The sequence below is a fragment of the Pocillopora verrucosa genome, chromosome 6, assembly GCF_036669915.1.
Source record: "Pocillopora verrucosa isolate sample1 chromosome 6, ASM3666991v2, whole genome shotgun sequence".
Taxonomy (NCBI): domain Eukaryota; kingdom Metazoa; phylum Cnidaria; class Anthozoa; order Scleractinia; family Pocilloporidae; genus Pocillopora; species Pocillopora verrucosa.
Window position 1 is genome coordinate 3,344,115 of NC_089317.1, and position 24,394 is coordinate 3,368,508.

General features: G+C 37.1%; 3 protein-coding genes across 6 annotated transcripts in view; all 3 read right to left on the reverse strand.

Annotated features, from left to right (window-relative positions):
- Window positions 1-24,394, reverse strand: part of LOC131778827 (NLR family CARD domain-containing protein 3-like) — an 84,464-nt gene that overhangs the window by 15,227 nt on the left and 44,843 nt on the right. The window lies entirely within an intron of this gene.
- On the reverse strand, window positions 2,015-9,776 carry LOC131790986 (NACHT, LRR and PYD domains-containing protein 6). The gene is made up of 6 exons (XM_066168040.1): window positions 9,686-9,776; window positions 7,556-8,274; window positions 6,603-7,259; window positions 5,586-5,774; window positions 4,729-4,752; window positions 2,015-4,385 (listed from the first exon to the last, which is right to left on the reverse strand). Exons 2-6 carry the CDS (start codon window positions 8,259-8,261, stop codon window positions 2,155-2,157), a joined length of 3,807 nt encoding a protein of 1,268 aa, XP_066024137.1. The 5' UTR covers window positions 8,262-8,274; window positions 9,686-9,776; the 3' UTR covers window positions 2,015-2,154.
- LOC131794477 (angiotensin-converting enzyme-like) overlaps window positions 12,511-24,394 on the reverse strand; it is a 37,260-nt gene continuing 25,376 nt past the window's right edge. For 2 of the 4 annotated variants that reach the window (XM_066168072.1, XM_066168071.1), the window contains 5 exons: window positions 17,248-17,364; window positions 16,968-17,041; window positions 14,976-15,219; window positions 13,686-13,808; window positions 12,511-12,966 (listed from right to left, as the gene is read on the reverse strand). In XM_066168072.1, the coding sequence (XP_066024169.1) occupies window positions 12,708-12,966; window positions 13,686-13,808; window positions 14,976-15,219; window positions 16,968-17,007 (666 nt within the window). In that variant the 5' untranslated portion in view covers window positions 17,008-17,041; window positions 17,248-17,364 and the 3' untranslated portion in view covers window positions 12,511-12,707. Of the gene's footprint in view, window positions 12,967-13,685; window positions 13,809-14,975; window positions 15,220-16,967; window positions 17,042-17,247; window positions 17,365-18,725; window positions 18,777-19,392; window positions 19,468-21,111; window positions 21,226-22,439; window positions 22,473-22,819; window positions 23,458-24,394 lie in introns of those variants that run through there. The other 2 variants (XR_009340986.2, XR_009340985.2) reach the window with 2 other exon arrangements.

Here is a 24,394-nt window from a genome sequence, read left to right on the forward strand (position 1 = left end):
AGTTGTAGATTTCAGTTTTCATTTTTGATCAGTAACCGTGCGACTTAGAATCACTTTAGGTCCCTTTTGTCACAAAATAATTCTGCAATTTATGATAAAGGGGTTTGCTGTTAAGTTCTGTATCATATAATAGCCGTTTTTAGTACCTTTGACACACCAAAATTCCCCACCCCCCACCTCAAGGGGTCGAACTCTCATCTTAGAAGAGCAGTGTTACTCGTATACATTATCGTGTTGCAGAGGAGCGCAGAATCCGAGGGGGGAGTTATCCGGAGGAAGTAGGATTTATTAGAATGGAAGGGATGAAATTATTGCCTTGTCTTGTAGTATTTTCATTAAACCCTTACCGTGTATAACTTCTAAAATGCTGTTGAGTAATTAAAGTGAAGGAAGTTGTGCTCTAACAACAGAATATTTTAAAGTCCTTCTGACAAGTAACAATTGGGGGATCAGGATATATTTGCACCAGGTTATTGTAGCCTGAAATAAGGGGCCAGTGTTTCATAAGAATCTTTTTGACATTCTGGTTAGCAGGGTTGAAAGTCCTAACGAACGGGAAAATCTTTTTAGATGATTTCGGTTTGTTTCTCATAGCCGTGTTGCGTGATGAGAACTGGGCATCGGCAAACACCTTTTGGACGAGGTCCTGAGGGTAGCCTCGTTCTGTAAGGCGAGATAAAAATTCTGTCTTCCTTAGCTCATAAGACTCTTTAACCGAGTTTGTTCTCAGTAAGCGTAGTGCCTCTCATTTTACAAAACCCTTCTTAACCGTTTAGCTCCTAAGAGTGACTAGCATCTACTTTCTCATTACAATATTACCCTTTAGTCACGCAGTAAGGTCATGAGAATTACGGAAATGATCAACAACCACAGAAGCTCTGGATCATTAAGCTAATTCTCCTTTGTCAGCACCGTAGGAAATGTATAGAGAACAGTGTGGAGAGTTTGCATACTGATGTTAGGGTGTAAAGGGTTAACACTGAGAAGGTGGCGTGAAGATAACTGTGTGTATCTTGGAACGTTTCTGTCGGCTTGTAATATGTTTAAACATCAACGATTTTGCTATCGGTAAACCTCGGTCCTTGAAACACTTCAGTATCGAGAAAAACAATTTTTTTTGATGACTGTTCATTCCTGAATCTAAAGGTGGCGCGGAATGAGTTAGCAAACTCAGTGAAGTTGTTGATTTCGGTTTCGGGAATGCTCCACGCATAAAAAATGTCATCAATGTATCTTTTCCAAAGAAATGGTTTCTGTGGGCTTGTAGCTAGTTTGTAGCTGTTTCTCAATAAGAGCCATGAATATGACTGCAAAAGGTACGTCATTTTTTTCCCAAAGCTATTGCGCGTGTTTGAAAATAGTTTTTGTGGTTGAATTTGAAAGAGTTTTCTTTATGAATCAGTCATACTGAAGGTCTCTCAAAACTGTTGCTGGGATCGAAGGTTTGACTGATAATGCTCTTCGTACAGTTTTGACAGACGACTTTAATTCCTTCTTCCTTCCTTTAAACCCTCCATACAAGAACAAAAAAAGAATTTCTTTGTTTTTGCGCGCCGTGTCCCCATGTAGGCAATTGTGTTCCGCAGGTTGTTGAAACTCACTTCCGTCTTAAGACGCTTAGGGGTTGGTTTTTACAAAGGCATGTCGTGGTCGTTTGGTAACTCTTAGTACTTTTTGGAAGCTAGTTTTGACGAAAGCAAGTCGTCGTTTAATTCTGCACTGGCTCGTTTAGTGCGTGCCTTCACAATGGAACGTTTGGAGGCTGACTGTTTTTCTGGGGAGATTTAATTGGCGAGATCAGTAGCGTTTGGCTGTCTCTTATTTTAGCGAGTATAGCACTGACTTTTCTGTCTCCAATAGTGGCCATGAGGTTCTTAGAAGAACTGTTAAAAATGGCAAAACCGGTTTCGAAAAACGGACAGTGGCTTCCTCTGTCTGTTGCTTTGTAGGTGCTCGTGTGAATGTGAGCAAGCCAGTGAAGGGGGAGAGGGAGCCTTTAACGGAGGCAGGTTCTATCTACATTAAGCGGTGTTTTTCACTCTGGTGATTAAAAATACTTCGTCTACCTGGTAAGTCTCTTTGACCCAAAATTAAGATTTGACTCGCAACTATTTATTTTGTTTAAACATAAAAATCTACAAAAAATTGATGAAACTATGTAAAATCTAACAACTCCGCAAAAGACAGGTTTAAAGCTGGTCGGTGTCTCTGAGTGATAGCTTTAAGAATTGCGCGATATTCAGAACTAAGAGACCAAGGCAGATTTAGTCTGGTTAACTTAAAGCTTGGATGCTGTAAAGCTTCACATAGACTGGCAACACTGGTATCAGTGATAAAACTATCCTGCAGATTTAGTGTGGTTAGCTTACAGCTTGGATGCTGTAAAGCTTCACATAGACTGGCAACACCGGTATCAGTGATAGAATTATTCCACAGATTTAGTGTGGTTAGCTTACAGCTTGGATGCTGTAAAGCTTCACATAGACTGGCCACATCGGTATCAGTGATCTTAGTGTCCATTAGACTTAATTTGGTTAACTTCCTTTCTACTAATCTATTAATAACATCAACACATTCATCAGTAAAGTCAATCTCGAATAACAGTTCAGACACATGACAGTGTTCATTGTTCAGTGAATTACAGACTCGTTTTATTCCAGACAGTGTTAGATGTGATCCGCTAAGTTTTAACTCCTTAACTGTGACGAACTTATCAGAACATTTGCGTTGTGCCTCTCCAGCTTCCTCTTTATTTAGTTCACTGATAATGTCCAACACAAATGATAATCCAATGCAGTCCACATCTGATAAACCATCAAAAACCACGATCCCGCCTGAATAACAAAACGCTTGCGGATTATTCCTGATGAATTTTTTGGCAAATTCTTTGTTTTGATACTCAGTCAGACACGTCATTTTAAGATTGGAATCTACGAGGGGTGAAGCTAATAGTTTTTCCATCAGTTCCTCGTTTCCCTCTTTCGATAAAACGCCGGCCATGAATTGGAAAACCATATTAGAGCATTTCGCATCTGGAACACAATTTTCCTTTACAAACCAACGAGCGGCCAAGAATTCTTGGACGGTCAGATGTGTGAAGCTAAAGTGTTTCGTGGTTGTAATCGGTGCAGTCCTGAAAGGCTGACCACAGTAAAGAAGACCGCTACCTTTCAGTTTGTTGACTTCTTCCGCTTCAAAATCGCCTTCCATCTCGCTTTCATCAAAAGTTGGCTTTTCTTTAACCAGCAGTTTAGCCGCTAGCTCTGACAATTTCTCTAATGTGTTCTTGATGACAGGAGGGGGCTTGAAGTGCTCGGGAATTTCTTTCTGTCTGTATTCTGAGTCGGCGCAGTGCTTAAATTCAAATATATCAACAAGTTTGGTGTAAATGTCGGTTGTTGAAACAGGAAGGTCTTGAGGATTTCCTGATTCGGTTAGAGTATACTCCATCTCGAAGCACAACAGATAACACAGCATAGGAATATGAGCAAAACTGACCAGGTTCTCATTGTTCATGACATGTTTAAGTACAGCGTTCTTCATACTTTCGTTGTCCTTGAAGTATTTCTCAATATACTCTCTGACTTGTTTTGACGAGAAACCCGCAATTTCCACGTCCCGTTTAAAACGGATTCCTCCCATCTCGTCCGATTCATCAGGACGCGAGGTAATCATGACGATAGCCCCTTTCAAGATTTTTCCTTTGATGAGTTTTGAACATAATGCGGCCACCGGCATTTTACGTCTAGCGTCATTGGGATGCTGTTCTTCTGAGTTTCCAGCGATGTTGGATTTCTGAGAATACTCATCATAGCCGTCAAGAATTATCATTACTTCCTTAGGATGATTTACAATGTACTCAAATGTTGAGTCGTTAATGTTACATTTGTCATTCAGTACCAAGGAAAAGTTTAAGATTTCTCTTAAAGTCAAATGCTTTTTCTTAAGCAAATTCAATTGACGGAAAGTAAGCAAATACACAAATTTTAAACTGGGGATTTCAGTGTTTTCTCGTGCTTGAAATAGTTCGTTGTTGGCCCAATCGCGAATCACCTTCTGGCAAAACAGGGATTTCCCAATCCCTGCTTTTCCAACGACAAGAATAGAATTAGCACTTTCCTGATCATCAATCATGCCAAGAAATATTTCACTGCAGTGCTTGACTGGAGTAACGCTGACATTCCCGTAGTACTCAAGCACTTTTCTCCTTGAATAATATGTCTCGTCATTCTTAATCAGGGCTTTTCTTCCATGTTGTATGAGAAGATTTGTGAATATTTCGTCTGTTTTCGCGTTGGAAATCGTGCGAGAGGCAAGCAGTTTGGGTTGGAACTCCGTTTGGCCTATGATGGAAGTCTTTAAAGCTGAAGTGTAGGCACTTACGGCTAAAATATAAAAAAGAAACATACTTAATAAATAACATGACCGCGAGGATAGCAGTTTATTGGTACTTGGTACAACAGGATCACATATTACTATCCAATATGAAGCATTTAATAATTACTTTTCTAGACAGAAGTCTTGGCCTATTGTGGTTTCAGAGTGAAAAAAAAAGTCTGTGTTTTCTAAACAAAAATTGACCCCCTTCTCTCGAAAAAAAATCCTGGATCAACATTTGATTACAGTATCTGATTATGAGAGTTAAAATAGTGGCATATAAGTTCACTGTTTATCATTATCATTCACATGTTCACTATTATTACACTCATCAAAACATGTTGGACTTACCTTGAGAGGGTAATTCATTGGCACCTAAATGAAATAATAAACAAAAAATTAATGTTGTCTCTTTAAACCAATTTACTTAAGAAATTTACCTGAAATCTGATTTATTCATCTCAAACTAATAACATGTCAGGTTCCATAAAAGGTTAAAAAAAAACCATTAACATGTGTGCTGGCATGTATCACTTCCCCATCCATTCCAATAGTTTCCACATCAAAATACAATCGCACATGCAGTATTGGATAAACCAATCTTTTTAGTTTAAAAAAATTTGATTTGTCGCTTATTGGCCCAAGAACATATATCAAATCACTTCATATCACTTTGGCAGATGTCATTTGCCTCTGAATTCTCCATATTTTGGTGGTGTTACATAAACCACGCTAACTATAGAATACAGGCCAGTTCACGTGGCTCATGGAGTGAATTGTTATTCATCATTACATCTCTCAATTAAACTACAAGTTTTTTCCTCCCACCACTCCCATGAGTGACCAAGACAGAATTTCTCCTTACTATATCTATACAATATCATGCAGACAAGTGATGAGAATAAAGAAAAATAATAATTATGGGATTACTAGTTGATCTGATACCACATTCTCCAAACTAACATAATGAGAATCATTTGGCAGACAGTAAGGAGAATTGTCAACAAGATCTTGGGAGTTAAAGGGTAAAGAGGCCTTGTTTAAGCTACTGGAATGTTAACTCAAAATATGGGTAACTTAATTTCCTATTTGTGAACAATCACTAAATAAATCATCTTGATTTATAATCCATAAAAGAATATGCTGTGGGAACTTAGATCTAAGTCAGAGTCCTTGTAAAAAGAGAAGATTGAGACAGGAAGCAATACCTGCATTAAAGTGAGGCCAATCTTGGAATATGACTGGATCATTCAAAATGTTGGCCACAACAGATGCTGCCATCACACAGGCAATTTGATTCCATTTCTTATTTGAAAACTGCATTTCATCTGCGAAGTCTTTGATGCCCTTGACTACCACCCATTCTGTCTTAAAATCATGGGCTGCTGTATACACCCCTGAATAAAAAAAAAAATTCATGTCTGTTATTTATATATTAAGCTTATTTTCTCAGCATCCTTAAAAATAATAATTATTCAATCAAAGCTCACAAAGATTCACACTCTACCTGTTTGTCAACATGCACATACCAGAAAGATGTAATAATAACTAGTAATTTAAAAAATTGTACACTGGACTATAAAATTATTCTTCAGGCTTCAACTTGTTTCATAAGTAACTTTTAACATTTCTCAAAAGACAGACTGTTGTTAGTGAACCCTTTCACTCCTAAGATCTCTTTAAGAAATTCTCTTTAATGAATTTCATACAATTCCTATGATGTCAGTTAGGAAAATTTAGTTTTGGATCAACCAATAATCCCCTAATTGACATTTTCTCTTTTCCCATTACTTGTCAGCTTAATATCATATTGATATTGTAAGGAGAAATTCTGTCTTGGTCACTCATGGGAGTTTCAGGTTAACAGGGACTGTGATACTATTCCTCAACTCTCAAACTATTAAACAACATAATTTATACATTTTTCAGATGACAAATTTTAAAAAAATTCATGACATCCTGATCATCATGGAGCACATTTAATTTACTTATCCAGAAGAAGTCTCAGGCACCTTCACCAGCAAAAAAATCTTCCTACCCCAGCCAAACATAAAATCATTATAAATTAATACACAATATATAATTCCTGCATATTTGGCATGTTATATGGTATATGCTATTTCTTGGACCAGCAGAGACAATACCAGAGCAGTGTTTTTCAAAATATTTGCTACAAGTGCAAAAGTGCTTGGCTCATCAATTATTTGAATTATTATGATTCTCACCTCCACCTTCCATTTCAACTGCAATTGCTTCAGGATGTTTCCTAATCATATCTCTGTTCGCCTCTGAGATACTCAGGACCACTCCATCACAGTGTACTTTGGCAGCATATTCATCAGCATTCTGTAAAGGTGCCTTCCACCCATCAGCCACATGTTTGATCAGGTTACCAATATCTCTGCTGGGGGGAGTTTTGTGTGCAGCTGTTATCAGCTTTGCTGAAACAACCACATCTCCTAACTTGACCTCTTCACTGTTCAAACCGCTGCAGGCACCAACAGATAAAATAGCCTTGGGTCCCAGTACCGAGATGGCATCTTTTGAAACTGACAAAGAACCCCCAGGAACATCAGAACCTTTGGAGCACCTCTTCAATGCAATTTTCATTTTCTTTCCTTGATCATTACCCATGCACCCAAAGTACACAGGACCAGTACTGATGTGGTAACTCTTGAAGGGTTCCTTCAGGTAGGCAAAGCAGCTTAGGAACTCACAGTCCTCTACTGTTAATAAAAGAAAATCCACTGGCAGTTCAACAGTTTCCCACGGAGTAAAGATTGCTGGAAGATCACTCAACTTTGGAAGTTTCACACTAAGCTCTGGCTGGCTGCTATTCCCAGTCTGAGCTGATCCATTTTTTGCTGGCATTACTACTGTCTCTGAAAAAGAAGGTTGTAGTTTTTTTTTTCAATCATTTGTATGTAACAATTAATTAGCTTACCCAAATGGAAATCAAAAGTTGAGAAAGATGAAGAAAAAAGGCAAATTATGGATACAGTTGACATACATGTATCAAGGGAATAAAAATGCACAACTTTAATTGTGCATAATTATGACTTTTAAACAAAATCTGCAGGAAATTCATTTCATTGGATGATCCAGTATGACTTACATTTATTGTATTAACTCTACAAAGTTAGTTTAAAACTCAGGTTAAACAAAAAATTACACACACCTCTCTCCCATGAATTTTGTTCAGAAATGTCCAAGGAATCCTCCATATTTCCTTCCTTCCTGGGCTTTTTCACAATTTTTTCCTCATTTGATTTGTCTGTGATGCATTCTTCATCCTTCAACCACTTACTCAGAAGTTCTTGGTAGTCTCCTACAAGATCAGCATCCACACAATCAAGTGTCATTTCATGGATGTAATCCTGATAGCGAGCCCCTCCAATACGCATAAAAGTGTCTTTAATGTCATTCCAGTAAGAACTGAAAGTTGAATCATCAACTGAAGCAGTGGTAGCATGACTGCAAACTCTATCTCTTAAGACCTTGATTCGGGTGATGTCAGCCTCTGGAGAGGTGTCTGTTATAGGAGGAAGCTTATCCCGGCTACTGGTAGGGAGAAGCAAGCCAAAGATATTCCTCAATAGGAGTAGCAGTAGGGAAGTGTCAAAGTTCCTTGAGGAAACTAAGAATTTGTCAGCAGGATAAAGTTTACGCCACTGAGGGATACAGAGGACTCTCTTCTTCAAAAGTGTTTGTAACTTTGCTTGGTTCTGAGGATGAGCCAGAACTGTGTGAAGGTTTCCAGGTGGACATACCCTGTCAAAGATCTCCCTTAACACACATGATCCAACATCGACAAGAAGGCGACAGAGCTCAGCATAATTAGAGGTCTCTTTGGTAGAAGGAATTGATGAAGTGGCAGAAGCCATGAAGACACATCTCCTATGAGGAAATACTTCTTATTCACTTAAATGACATTGCAAAACATTTCCTGATAGAAATCTGTCATTATTTCAAATGCTGTGACTAAATGCCTGATAGCCATGCACTGTCTGTAAGAGTCTGCCTTGGCAGTCAAAAATTTTGCAGATTTTTCCTCTGAAAGGTTCTTATGGTCTTCTCAGGATTATCAGATGTTTACTTAGAAATGTTGAGCGATTCCAAAATTAATCTGTTTTTTCAGGTGACAAACTCCCCAAGGTTGAGCATACCATGATGTTGCCTGATTGCCAAGACTTAAAAATTGCAAGCCTTTGATCAGACTGCACAGAACAGTCTCAAATGGACTTAATGCCCCACAGTTAAAAATTTTCACCAAAATCCCACTGAAAAATTCATACAAACCTGTTGAGTATATTCAAAATTTGTGTTTTTCAGTAGTGGTCAAGCTTACATGTACCATACTTATACATATAAATATTATAGTAAATCGCAGTCTTCACAAGTTTAGAAAATTTAATTTATCTTCTAAAAAAAACAAATTAATTGTTGGAATTGCTTGGCATTTCATAATCCTTTAAACCCTACGAATGATTAGCATCTAATTTCTCCTTACAATATCACCCCTGAATTACATCTTAAGGTCATGAGAATTAAGGAAATGATGCCCAACAAAAGAAGCTTTTGATCGGTAAACAAATTCTCCCTGTCAGCACCTTAGGAAATGTATAAAGAACAGTGTGGAGAATATGCATAATGACTTTAGGATGTAAAGGGTTAACAAAGATTTAATACTCTTTAGAAGTTTAAGGAACATTTCAGTGACATTAAGGTGAAAATTTCTAACTGCCGAGCATTCGAGACCGTGCTCGGCAGTCTGATCAGAAGCGTGTCCACAACCGAGCAAATTAAGTTTGGAATCACTTGACATTTTTATAGGTATTCCTGAGAAGTTTGAAAGAACTTTTCCAAAGAAAAGCTATAAAAATTTCGTACTGTAGGGCATTTCATTTATTTGAGACCGTACCCGGCTACTGGCATTTAATCACAGCTTATTTTAAATCAAAAGAACTAAAATATCATGTAGCATTCAGCAAATGCTTTGAGTATCACGATCGCCCGGCGGGCTTAAACTATTTGCTAACAATCGAGAAATTTCCGATGATTTTTCAGCCCTGGTATTTGGCCGATTGAATTCACTAAAACGGGAGATAACCCGTGAATCAACGATGAAAAATATAGAGGAATCAAGTATAACTCAGAGCTACAATTCAAAAATACGAAAACAAATAGGAAGTGCTGACGGAAGCATAAAGCCACAAGTTTTCACGATTTTTCTCTAAAAACACCAGTTTCCTCGCTAGTAGTTGCAGGAATTGAGCTGAGAAAGTGTATGTTACAAGAGTGAATTTACCTTGAAAAGAATCGCCTGCTTGGAAACGTCAAATAAGTCTTTTACGGTAGAGATCACCTGCATCCAACTCGAGCAACAGCCATGTTTCAAGTCAACCTAAGCAGTCTGGTTACCAGTCTCACTAACCAAATGTGAAGGAGAGACTGGGAGCTAAGATTCCTTGGCCCAAGCTCCAGCTATGAGATTATTATCTTGCGAAATGAGAGTCGTGGTGAAAATATAGGAGTTTGTATGGGAATATTTTTGATATTGTTCTCAATAAATACCTCACTTACTTATCCATTTCTAGGTTTACTACTCATAGAAGAAGGACAAGGCTGCACACTCCATTTCCACACACCCGATCCGAGAAGCGAAAAATCTGAGCTCAGAATGACCGGGCGGCCAAAAATCCAACGCAGAATCCAAGCACATATACTGTAGTTTCATTTCAATTCCCCACCAACTCAATCCTCCCCGTGAAACCGACGCTAAGCCGTAGTTTGTTTCCAAGATTTCTAGTTTAGTACGAGTTTTGAGTGATCCAAATTCTCAAACTTCGAGCGCGGAAATCTTAACGATCTTCACACACTTTTGCAATGCATCCAAGAAAAAGGAAAATAAGAATTGATGTAAGCGCGCTGCACGGAACTTCGCGCGCTCACATCATTTATTTGCTTCGCCAATTTTTTTTTCTCTTTTTGACACGCACGATGAACTACTCGTAGTCTAGATTTAGAAAGCTAACTTCGATTTGTACCACTTTATTTTTGAGGGTTTTGAAGTCGCTATTAGTCGGTTTTTTAACAAACCGATGTACTTCCTTTGACCTCCTTGATACCGGCGTGAGTTTCAACCAATGATAAAGGGTATTACTAATATCCCTCAGTTAGTACGGGTGTTATGATTGGTTAATTTAGTGGGCCGTTATTCACTGTACAGCCCGCTTAATATGATAGTTTGTTTAAATCGAAATCTTCCCCATCAATTTGTACTCAAAGATATAATAAATATCTTCCTAACCTCTTTTTATATCTATCATATGTGTAGCAACTAGAATTTGCATTTTTAGTTATTGTCAAGTAACTGCAAAATGATTTTATAGTTTTTCTTTCAATTGAACCACTGTTGTAATGTTCTGTTTCGATTCAGTAAAGGTCGCGTTTTTGCTTGTGGTTGTGTAAGAATTACGTAACACCAGTGGTGTTTTATCTCTCGCCAATACAAGCTTTGTTTTCGCTAGATAATTCTTGTTGCTAGTTGATTTCAACTAAGTCAGTGTTTGCGTTAGTTTTTTCTAGCGTCGTGTTACTTTTTATAAGAGTTCTAGCTACCGGACCTGGTTACGCCACACAACGTAAGTTCGTTTCTATTTTATGTAGCTGTGTCGTTTATTGTTATTATTTCTGTACGAGATATTTGTATTATTTATTTATTTTCAGTCGAATCACATTTACACATCTACACATCTTTACATCCAAATATTCGTCTATATGGAAAACAGATTAAATATGCATTCAGGTCATGGCGTTAAACGTGATGTATTTATCTACATTATCTGTAGCACGGAATTCTAGTAAATCAGGTTATTTATTATTTTATTTTTTTAATGTAGGTAGAAGTAAAACGTTGCATAAGGTAACCTAGTGTTAGTTTGTATATTTATATTCAAATAAAAGATCCGAACTTATATCCAAATGCCGTCACGAAAACAAGTTTTATCTAAAGAACATCTGACGCTTCCACGCTGCAATAGACTTTTGTCAATATATTCACACCCACTGCCTCAATGTCCTTCCCTAATACATCCACATCCATTGTAATTTTCGCTTTTTCTCACCTATTATATAACAACAACCCATTGTAATCAGCAGCTATCTTTTATATATATATATATATATATATATATATAAATTAGCCTACAAGAATGTTTTTCATTAAATCTGTTTGACGAGTGCGTAAGCACGAAACTCAGAGTTACGGGGAATCATGCGTGTTTCATTTTAGTCATTTTGAACTATAAATTTATATTCATAATCTTTTAACTTCTGAAGGACGAATACCCGTAAGGAAATAAAGTTGACTTGTTTTCTCGGTCCGTATCGTAAGTTATGGAGCCTCGTTTTTTCCTCTCGGATTTATGGCCTGCGCACTTGATCCAGGAATCCTAGCGGAAAGGAACTCGATTTTTGACTTACATTACGGAGGTATGTTGTGGCTGATTCATGGAAGTTAACTTATTCACTCCCATAAGCTTTGCATTATTTAAGCCGCCGTGTGTATTATGGGAAGCATCGGCCGACACATTCGAGTCGTGCTGCCGGGACACTGACCGCCTTTCCGTTATTCCCTCAACTAGCACCTGAGTTTAAATAAAAGATTTATGACAATTTCTTGACACTCGAGGTCAAGTTTGTCAAAAATTACAACACACTGATCTTGCGATTTTACTCGGAGATTATTAGCTTTGAAATTCAAACAACAAAAATATCAGAGAAAGAAGTAACTTAGTATTATCAACTGAATTCATAACGTTAATTAGCCGCAACGTAGAGAGTTTAGCTTTGAAACTCTATACAGTGGGCAGTTTACGTTGTCAACTCAGTTTATAACACTTCATTATCCTGTTATATTCTCTCACCGACGCAGCACCACAGTTTCTTTAGAAACTGACCCCCTTTATCAGATAACGAAATAGAATGAACCGGTTTTTTAGTGTTGTTGTTGTTTTTTTAGCAGAGATCCAAGCCTGTATTTCTTTGATTTACTTTGTGAATTATGACTTTAGGCAAGTTTAGTTGAATAAAAAGAAATTTATATAAATAAGTAAAGATAAACAAGTCACATAATAGAAAACGTACATCTTTATTTTGCACTGTCAAAGAAACGTGAGACGATAATCGATAACCTAAAAAGAAAAACAATTAATCACAATTTCAATTGCTGATTTACCACGAAGGCAATTGCAATGAAAAAAAAAGAAAAAAAGGCTGATAATGAAAAGCAATGATCATGGCCCTAGGTCCAGGCCTTTTGAAGATCTCTAGCAAAAGAGCACAACTGTCACAATCAAAGAACCCATGACAGTGTTGAACAGTGTGGGAAGAACAGCTGATACTCCAGCCTTTGCGTCTACGTCCCATCCGGGTCCAGTGTACCCCAGCTCTTTCCTCTGTTCCACCATCCACTTGCGGAGAGGCTCAAAGTATTCCGATAGAGCGCCAACATCCAGTGTTTCACTTCCGGTCAGTTTTTTGAGAGCTTCCGGCCAAGGCTTGCTTTTTCCCATCTTCAGCATATCCCTATAGATTGAAGGAGGGAAACGCCATTCAATACAAAACGTTAATTGATTTCTCCATGTGCGGGCTATGAAATTGAGATTTATAATTATTAACAATAGTAATGATAACAATAATAATAATAACAACAAAAACAATGACATATCAAAGCAATAATTTTTGGGGGACAAATAACATAGCAAGGCGGTTTATTTCCTTGAACTGATCCTGACTACACTTTTGAACAAAATGGGAATCAGAGTCTCCCAATATCCAATCATTGTCGAGTTTTGCTTTTTCTGGCCTCTTCTATGCTAATTTGAATTATTAAAAACGATTTAGAGCTTTAATAGGTGTAAAAAATAATCCAGTGAATAGTTTGTTGATAAATGAATGAAACGACGACGGTGACGCCGTAGAAAACGTCGGTTAAAAAAATGAACCTAGATTTTACCTACGAATCTCGTGATACTCTAGAGTCATTTAGTTTTTTTCTCGCTGTCCAAGCTACCTCGGAACTGAATATGGAACACAGCGTTTAATTAGAAATAGAAATTAAAAAAATAAGCCGTCGTCGTTCACGTTCGCCGGACAAGGCAAAGTTTGGTCATAAGTAGAAAAATAAGTATCACATTCACAAATGATTAAAATATTTTCATACTTATCAGTACAACAGTGGTTCAGCAATAGCTGAAGGAACAAGCATATCAGCAAAAAGTAACACATCTTTTGTCAATATTTACCCGATCTTCTTTCCCGCTTCTTTAGACTCGTAGATGGAGCAGGTATGCAAAGGCCCCGTATGTCCGGCTGCCTCACAAGCGGCCTTGTGGAACTGGAATTGTAGCACGTAGCTCATAAAGTACCTGAGCAATAAAAATAAAACAAATTAAATTTGGTCAGTGACACATTCATCGGGGAAATATTCTACCCAACACAAGGTTTCTTGGACTAGCCGTCTTCCCGACGTTTAGCTTGAAAAACGAAGCGCGATAACTTAACGCGGGAGATCAATATGAGACCCGACCCATGCCTCTCTCCTTTTCACAGTCCGCTGCTTCTTCAGCACCATTTACTATCACGCTACATTTCACCAATTGAACGCCTGGAAAAGGAAACAATTTATTCTCAGTCATCCCTGTTTCCCTTTAGTTCATCCATTCCTCGTTGTCGTTTTTCTATTCTCACAAACTGTTATTTGTCCAATGAAAAACCATGCAGATTATGAATTCAAAATTTCCATCGCGCAACAAACAAAGTACGACAAACAAGTCACCGCTGATGACATGTTTCGAGCTATGAAGAGCAACCCTTTTGAAAAACTTATCAACCTGAGGGGAAACGAGAATTCCTTCGGATTATCGAGAGTTATTAAAGGTTTGAGTTCCGCGGTGAAAATTACAACAAATAAATGACGCCAGGGGGTTCGAATAACAAAAGCCGCCCTGAGAAGAGAGGCTTTAGCCCTTCGTTCCTCCCCTCACGTTTCGATGGGGCAATTTAAGGCAAAGGATCGTGCATGGCGAAATAATCAACTATTATTCACCGAAGTGGAGGTGAAAAGTGGTGGATATTTACGGCGCCGCGAAGCAGCGAAGGAAATATCTATTACTTCCAACGACAATCAGGCGAATAATTGTTTTAGCATACACCACACATATACAAAAAAATTAGTTTATTTTTTTCAATATATCGAAAAATGCTCAGAAATTTAGCTCTTGAAGCGCGGTTTTTTTTTCTCAGCAACTCGGAGGTGAATAGCAATTACTATTTACTTCCAAACTAACCAATAAGCGCGCGCGCGAAAAGCACAATTCACAGGTGTGGTTTATACTTATATGTTATCTGACGTTTTTCAAACAACTGGCTTCGGAAAATATACATGCAAAGATGTTTGCATTTGTTATTACAACTTGTCTGGTGGAGATTGGCTTCCTAACCCCAACCCCCTTCCGGCCTCCCCTCCCTTCCCCCGCCAGTCGACTGTGAAAGGGATCAGAATAAACTTCTCTCCTTCTGGCTACAATACCCACCTGATGTATGGTGTATTAGCTGGAATGTGATATTTGCATCCGGGATCAAAGTCATTTTCTGTCCTTTCCACAGCAGGTTCTATTCCCTGGTACTCAGTCCTCAGTTCCCACCACGCGGTATTGTAATTCTCCTCAGTGGTCTTACCGCTGAAAACTTTCCATCTCCATTGGTCGATCAAGACTCCGAGAGGAAGGAAAGCCACCTCACGCAGAGCCATCTTCATCAAGGCGTTTATGTCGGATTCTACAAAACGAAGTTCAAAGAAATAAAGCTTGTGCTTAAATTCATTCTGTTCCAGCTGTTTATCCAGCCGGTAAGCTAGTAAGCGTAAGTTTCGAAAGAAAATGTGGTGTTCCGTCGGTGGGAGAGTATAACAAGGTAATTCGGTATTATCAACTGTTGATAACGGTTGATAGCGCGAATTGCCCACCCTCAAGAGTTTCAAAGCTGACAAAAGTTGATAACGTAAATTGGCCAGCGTTAAGAGTTTCAAAGCTGACGTTTCGAGCGTTAGCCCCTCGTCATTCGCTCAGACGAAGGACTAACGCTCGAAACGTCTGCTTTGAAACTATTAACGGTGGCCAATTTTACGTTATCAACTCAGTTGATAATAACAAATGGTCTTGTTAGAATCAACAGTATTTGTGTTATATGTTAAAAAAGCAATATGTCGTTGACGGTGATATAATCTGTGCGTCTGTCCTCCTATATATCCATGAGCATGAACCACTCAAAATGCTCCTATAATTCAGCGTAACATAAAGAGAGAGGAAATCTGTCGAATATACAGCTCAATCCATCAATCCATACACCAGCCCTAATATTTTCAAAACACATACAATTAATTGTTTCCCCGTTGGTGGTATTTCTTCCAGAAATATCTCCGCAAGAGTGTCATGCACATTAGCTACAGTTTCTAATGATTATAAACCACAGTACTTAACAGACGGTAAAAATAGCGTCATGCAGAATGGTGCAAACTCTTTGTTATTGAACTGCCGGTAAAAAGGGGGCTGTAGTGTTGCTACAGCTACCTAATACTACATAGTAAAAAGATAGTAATGACAGCTTTTTGAAAACTGTTGATGAAAACGTTCCTTTGAGTTCACCAGTCAGTGGTAACTTTTACAAGGTGTTCATTAACCCTCTGACTCCCCAAAGTGATTAACATGAAACTTCTCCCTATAATATCCAAACATTAATCAGCATACAGGTGATGAGAATATTCAAACTTATCAAGTAGAAGCTGCTATCTTGATGTAGCACCAAGTTCTCACCACAAATTTACAAGGAAATGTTCCACCGCTGGAGGGGAGAATTAACAATCAGATCTTGGGAGTTAAAGGGTTCAATCATTGGAGAATTCTTCACTTAACCCTTTCACTCCCATGAGTGACCAACACAGAATTTCTCCTTACAATATCAATATAATATCCACCAGATAGTGATGAGAATAAAGAAAAATATCAATTTGGGGATAATTAGTTGATCCAATACTAAATTCTTTGAACTAACATTATAAGAATTGTATGGTTGACAGTGAGGAGAATTACAAATTTGATCTGGGAGTTAAAGGGTTAAGCACTTTAACACTCTGACTGAAAAATCTAATAAGTAATTCTTGTTACTGTTTGCCATACAATTCTTATGATGGACAATTCTTACAATTAAAGAATTTGGTATTGGATCAACGAATAATCCTCTCATTGATATTTTTCTTTATTCTCATCTCAGCCCAGCGTTGTATTGACATTTGTTGGGAGATTGGCCCAGAAGATTTTCCCCTTTCTCTCGAGCTCTCATCCAATCCAATTCAAAACTTGAAATAATCAGGACTTAATCAATAGCATTTTCCAATGCTTAATTTTACTTCATTTCATGTTGAGTTCCCATTGGCTCCCTGTGATATTTTCCTTTGTTCTGATTGGCCATTGTAATGACTCACACAACAAGTGCTATAAGTTGAAAAAATACTCAGATTGTACATGTACCTATCAGCTCCTGTCTTCTTGTTGTACACTCATTGACCATGTCTTCTGGGGTGACACCTTCTACCCCTTTGAACCTGTTAGTTAATTATTGAAATCATCAATAGTTGTTTAACAATGAAAGAGCCAATTATCATATTTCAGCTAAATTTTTGGGGAGATTTTTAGCTCAAGTTATGGCGTCTTAAGAATAGCTGGATCAGGGTTATTGAATTTCTAACCTTGTGATTGGCTAAACAGCTAAATTAAAAAAAATAGAAGTTACAAGAATGAATAATCTTACCCATGATTTCCCTCAAAGTAATAAGCCTTCCATCACACAAGGTCAATGACTCCTTTTACCTCAGATTCCAAACCGATTGGCAACTGGGTGAAGGCTGCAGTGCGTTGTAACTTTGCTCTGAGGAAATAATTTTTCACTTATTCTAATAGGAAGTTCCTTTGATATGCATTGTGGAATAAAAATCAGCAATAAAAACAACCAATTTTTTCACCTCCCCAAGTCATTTTCAAATATCAAAAATTAGCATATAAATGTAATAGTTTAAAAAAAATAAACAGATGAATATGTAACAAGCATCTTCTCAAATGTAGTGGATGATCTTTCCATTGTTCATGTTAACTCTTAAAAATCTCAGTGTCAATCCAATCCATAGTCATAGGAATTCAATTGTGGCCTCACAGTTGACATGTTTAATGCTACACTGTTCAGGTCATTTTTTGCAAACATTTTGTTCTGTTTCTCATTTGTTATATCTAAATAAATTTTTTCCTTGTTCCTTCTTTAGGACCAGAATTTTAACTTTTTTATGACAAAAAAATTTTTCCACATTCTTTAATTCCCCCTATCATCCATTCTGTAGACCTTATCATTTCAATCATTCTCAGGGATTTTTTCAGACACCCAAGGGCTTCACTTATTTTCAAATTTTGGCCAGATATGATATCCTCTCTGAAGAAATTTAGGTGTTGATGTAAAAATTTGCATTGATAATCAATTATCCAAAACCATTTTTAACAATAGCACAGTGCTTGGACTGTAGTCATTTTTCCAACGCAAATTCAAATTAGAAATAAGTGCCATAAGACATAAATGATCACACTACAATTGCAACTCAACAATTTTAGGAAAACTGATAACTCATCTGTAAAAAAGCTCGAAGAAGGAAAGGCACTTTTTTCCATTCAAAATCTAAATACTACACTACCTTAAGATACTGACAGTGCTAAATAAATTACTTACAGCTTGCTGTCCTAAGTTAAAACTACAAAACTGTTTAACCTTTTTTTTTTAATTTTTTCTTTCCTTTTTTTAACATAGTAATGCAAGGTAATGTAGTATTGTTATTGTGCCACAATAAAAAAAAAACCCTTGAAAAATCAATGAGAAATTTTCCCTTTCACTCTCATAATTTGGTTTTTCAGCATCACATAAGTCCAAGCTTCAAACGCCCTCTCCCCCTAACTAGCAATCCCTCACACATTTGAACCTTTGAAGATGGACTCATTAAAATTTCCACCTCACCACAGGTGTACATGTATGTTGCTGACAAGAGCTTTTACTTTTTGCACACATAAACATCATAACTACATGTTCATCTGTTTTTGATGACAATTCAAACTGTAAATCCTTTATGATTACAGTAGGATACTCTGTAACAAAGCTGTGAGAAGTTCAGAAAAGTACCTTCAGAAATGTATAAAGAACTGTGAGGAGAATATACATCCTGATGTTAGGGAATAAATGGTTGATAGACTCACCTGGTGTGTCAATAATGTTAATGTTTGTATCTTTACAATTGACATATGTTGCTGCAGATTAAAACAACATACATATATACAGTTGTATCTTCTTGAAATATACAAAGAATATTATTTCATAATGCAGATAATATTGAAACACCAGAATTTCTACTGTATTTAAGACAAAACATCTTCACTATGCCTTGTGAACATACTAAAAAAGATGTAGTTATGTTGCTATGGCAACCATGTATACAATCTCTGAACTGTATATTCCTGAGATTTTTGTTTCTCTATTTACTACAGCAAATTAAATGACCTTGAATTCTACTTTCTTGGGAGTTCTAAAAAGATTGAAAAAGGATCTCTCTATCCAGGCTGAAATTCAACTGTGGTTACATGTGTATGAATATCATATATTTGAATTCCCAATGATAAAGCAGCAGTGAAAACAACACCTGTAAAAAATTCAGGCATATACATTTTAACCCATGACCTCTGGGATACCAGTGCAATGCTCTATCAACTGAGCTACAAGGCTATAACAAGCCAACTGGGAGTTGGTCACTTTGTTGGTTTGTAATAAATCCATTTAGTGATCAATAAATGACTGTGATTATATGAATGTCATGCACTTGAACTGTAGTTAATTAAATAAATCATAGTACTGTTACTTAATACCAACCTGAATGGTTATTCCTCGCTGTCGTTCCAGATCCATGGAATCCATAGTGGCTCCTACATTGTCCTTACCTCGCACCTGGTTAGAAAATAAGGATGAATGCCAAACAACCAAATCTAATTCATGGATATATTGATGCATCTTTCTTGAGCAAAGAATTTGTTTCTCGTCAATAAGGTATAAAAAAAACCTGAGATATACTGTATCATGCTTTGGAGCTACAGTGAGATTATGTATCTTGTATCTTCACATTTGTTTGTCGTAAGAAGTCTGATCATACTGGTGAGAGTGGTTCCCTGAAGGACTGTTGTTGGTAGAAGTGACTCAAGTTTTAACAATACCAGTGTGTTACAATATAATCTAACTAACAGAAAGAATGCAATACTCCTTTAGACTTCACTACTTTATTAAACAACTTTTAATATTTTTAATGCAGAGCAAGTCCAACAGGAAATACAGTAATTATCCTCAATAAACTTACTTAAGCCCACAACAATCTGTGTCTTGCCTCACCACTGACACAAACTCACAGTTTTCTCCAAAGTTCCTTGAATTAAACAATCTTCACAATAGCCCTCTCACTCTGTGTATAGCTTTCCAAGCAGTCATTCACTTCTGACAACAACAACTACTACTACACAACTGAGTCCTTATAGACATTTACAAAGTATTCTAGAACATTCCGGAAACTTATAACACGACTATCTCAGTGGACTGGTATTACATCATGACTGCATGACCTAATGAAATGTTCTGTTATGTTCCATGGAATGCTTCTCAGCATGACAAAACATTCTTACCAGAAAATGTCAAGATACTTATTTCTACAGTCACTATCTATAACAAGTGGAAGTCATAAAGTCATAATCATTCGACACAAGTGGTGACTTCCACCAAGGTTGTCAAATCATCGATCTTTACTGCCAACAGCAGTCCTTTCCAGGCCTACTCTAACCCAGACAATCAGACAACACAATCAAATATTATTACTGCAAGTTGTCAAACCTTTGCTATTTAGAAATAATTGATTGCAGAAGCTGTGGTTTAAACTGTACATCAACTTGATATTAACAAAGTCTTTGTTTCAGAGATATTATCAGAACTCTCTTCAACCTATGGAAGTTTGACACCTCTTGAACTTTTAGTAAATTTCAATCCACAACACATGTTGAGACAGGGCAAAAATCACTATTTGTATAATCACTCAAAACCCATGGGAAATAATTGGCTTTGAACTGTTACAATGTGTATCAAAATCCAATAGTGAAAAAAATTTTTTTGGTCTTGTCAGAACTCCTATCAACCTACAGAAGTTTGATATCACTTAAACTTAAGTAAATTTTGATCCATAACACACACTTAGGAAAAAAACTGCAGTAAAGATTTCAACAGGAAACCACAGGGCAAAAATCATTATTTGTATAATCATGCAAAACCCATGGAAATTACACTTTAAACTGTTAAAACAAACATCAAAGTCAATTAGTGAAAGATTTTTTTTTCCTCTAGTCATGAGCATGGCACTAAAAATAATTTAGAGTCCTCATGAGGAATAGAATCTCAGACCTTCAGATTCACCACTTTGATGATCTACTACTGAGTCACAGAGACTTTGCTGTGAGCTCAATTGTTACAAGGTCCACATGTGAGATGCATCCTGCAAAGTAGGATTGGTAATGTTGAAAGCATTTCTAAAGGCAAATCAAAGTCCATTGTTCTCACCTCATGCATTTGACTGATTCTTCCAGTATAAAACAAAAGTCTCTCTGTGAGTGTGGTTTTTCCAGAGTCAATATGGGCAGATATACCAATATTTCTGATTTTTGACACATCCTTCTGTCAAAAAAAGGAGACAATGTTACATGTATGCCCAATGTACACAGCCATGCCCAATTCACAAATTGAAAGTGGTTTAGCATGGTCTGTAATCTTATCGACAATGATATTCATTATCACAGAGATCAAAATTTGCTACAGACTCATGCAGCCCAGCCAGGTGAATCAGCAAAAACTTTTGAGCAATGTGATGATGGACATCATTGTATAGAGACCATGCTAAACCCCTGTCAATTCCTTTTTTACCACAATAATGATGTCAAACAAAATGATTCCTTCAGTGATAAAGGCATTGCATGACCAGTTGATGCAAGCAGCACTGCTCGTGCTCTTATCAACAACAGCAAATTGGCCAATCAAATTGCAACATTACTGCTGATTGTAGAAAAGAAATGTTTTGAAAATACACAAGGCATCTAGTAATAAAAAATTCCCCAATTTCAAGGGCCTGTATTCATGAATGAACACTGAGGAAAAAATTTAAGTTTTCACTAATTAATGTTAGTAGTAGCTGGAAATAGGGTAAAGTAACAGGAGAATATCATTAATTGGGAATAAAAGATAAGGCTGTGTTTAAATGCTAGGTAGTCAAATATTTTCACAGAATTTCTACTGAAAGATTATTCTTTAGAGTATCAAATATTAGTTTAGAAATATTAATTAAGTAATTCCAAAAATTATTTTGGCTTTTTACTACAGAGCACAAATTATTAGAGCAGATGTATACTGTAAAATTGCAAAGTTTTCAACAACTCTGAAACATTTCTCACCTAGCAATTTCATAGGATCTAAGAAAATGCTTAGAAAATTTGTCCTCTAAAACACCACAATAATTTTTGGAGTAGCTTGGCATTCCTAAACAATCAGTAGGTTTGCAAGAGAAATTTTGGGGAAATCAAAATTACTTTACTTTAGTAATAAGAACTTGATGTTAGATCAAGATACCAGATAAGTTTGAGTATTCTCATTAACTGTTTGCTGGATAATGGATGGATATTATGGGGAGAAGTGACATGTTAATCACTTCTGGGAGTCAGAGGGTTAATGAACAGCCTGTGAAAGTTATAACCGACTGTTGAACTCAAAGGAATATTTTCACCGACAGTTTTGAAAGACTGTTCCTTGTAATACAATAAATAAAACATATACATTTTTAACCCCGGTGAAAATGTAGTCAAAAACTGTCGATCTCCTTGAGAAAGTTGAACACTCACCGTCGCTTCAGAGGCAAAAAACCGAGCCTTCACCTACGAAAAAAAAGCATTCGTTCGTAAGATTCAGGATTAATTACTAACCAAAGGATACAAATACGAGCAACTTGTACTCCCTAATATCATATTGAACTCAATCTGGATTCATTATTTCCCATATTAATCAAAATACGAAAATAATCAGTTTAAAATCATATTACTGTTTAGATTTTTGATTCTCTCGTTCTATAACTTCTATAACTTTCTGATACGATAGTCCTAACTGTTTGAGAAAGATGTACGATTATGTAAGCTTTTCACTTCTTCATGATTGAGGATTCTCGTTTAGTAAAAATTAACAAAAACTTAAATTACGGTCTAAACATCAAGGTTGCAAATCTTACATTACGAGAAAGAAGACGAAGTCCAGATCGCTGGATCAACAGTGTCGCTAAACCCATTTTTCGAGCTAAAACATCATAGTCCGTATATCTTAGGAAATCTTTCAAAGTAATTCCTACCAGGCGCACGTGAAAGGAGTTTGCGCATGACCAGATAATGACTACTGCTGTTGACCAGTTTTGTGGAAAAAAAAGGAAGCCGGCTCCAAACACATACCACGTGCCATATCAAAATGTACATTTTAAAATTTTTATTAGAAACTTCAATTTATATTTATTAGCGTTCCCAAGAGTAACCCTCCGTTCATTGGCTTTATGATACGACTTCTATGATACGACTTTTAAGATACGACTTTACGCGCCGCCATTTTTAAAAACAGCTGAGTAACCAGGCCCAATACCCGCAGAGTGCGCGGTTCAATTTGGTTCTTGTAAAAAACAGAAAACCATAATTTGAATCAAGAATAGTTTTACTTGTGACTCCGTCTCCTACGTGTAAATACAGATCACCAAAAGATAGATCAAAGTGACACTATGATGAACTCGTGGATATACTGCACAGAATACATGGTACCGGATTTAACTAAAAGCCAATGACCCTGAAATTTCAAGAAATATAATTGAACAGTTATTCCCACAAGAGTCGCAATGAATTCATCAGCCATATTCAATTTAATCAATCGACACTCTTGGTCTGCACTCTTATCTACAACGATATTCATCATCACAGTGGTCAAAATCTTGAGGACTTACTTGGCTGCGCCTCGTGAGTTCGCAACAAAGTTTGAGCAAAGTGATAACAAGATCTAACAAATATCGTTGTCGATTAAAGGACTGACCACGCCAAACCACTTTCGACATATTTGTTACCACAATATTGACGTTGAATAAAACGATTCTTCCAGTGCGTGACTAGAGTTCGTGACTGTGCTCTTATCGACAACGGCATTCCTGCAAGTTGCGGTAAAATTTATTATATGACCCGTTCGGCCCTGCGTGCGTAATCGTAAGGCCGAAAAACCATGGAGAAAGACGACGTGAAAAAGCGGTCCGGCCCTTGTGTACTTGTACGACTTGATTGCAAAAAGGGAACGAAACATTGTTCGCTGTTGTTGCGAAAAAATGAGCGGCAACAGTAGACAAAAATGAGTGATAAGTCACGTCTTCCGATAAATTGTGAGTTTCTTGCTCAACCTGTGTTAAACAGTAACCCCAATTGAGGTCTCTACAAGTAATTCGTCTGGAACTTAACCTAACAAAGCTGGACAACTTAAACGAGGATGACTCATTTTTATAATGACTGATACAGTGTAATGGCGGACAGTTAAAACGAAAATTTGTTACTTACTGAAAATAAGAAAAGAAAACTGTCTTTTCTTTGCAGTACTCAGGGGGGCGTAATTTCATCAAAATGAAATCATAATCAGGTGAACGAGAAGATATTTTCCTCTTTGTCCTTACCTCGAGAAGCTTCAACTAAACGTTCCTGTAAGATAGATTCCTTTGACGCATGGTAACCTCACAGAAGATTACCCTCCCAACCCTTCCCCGACCCCAAGTCTTACTTGTTACAACTCT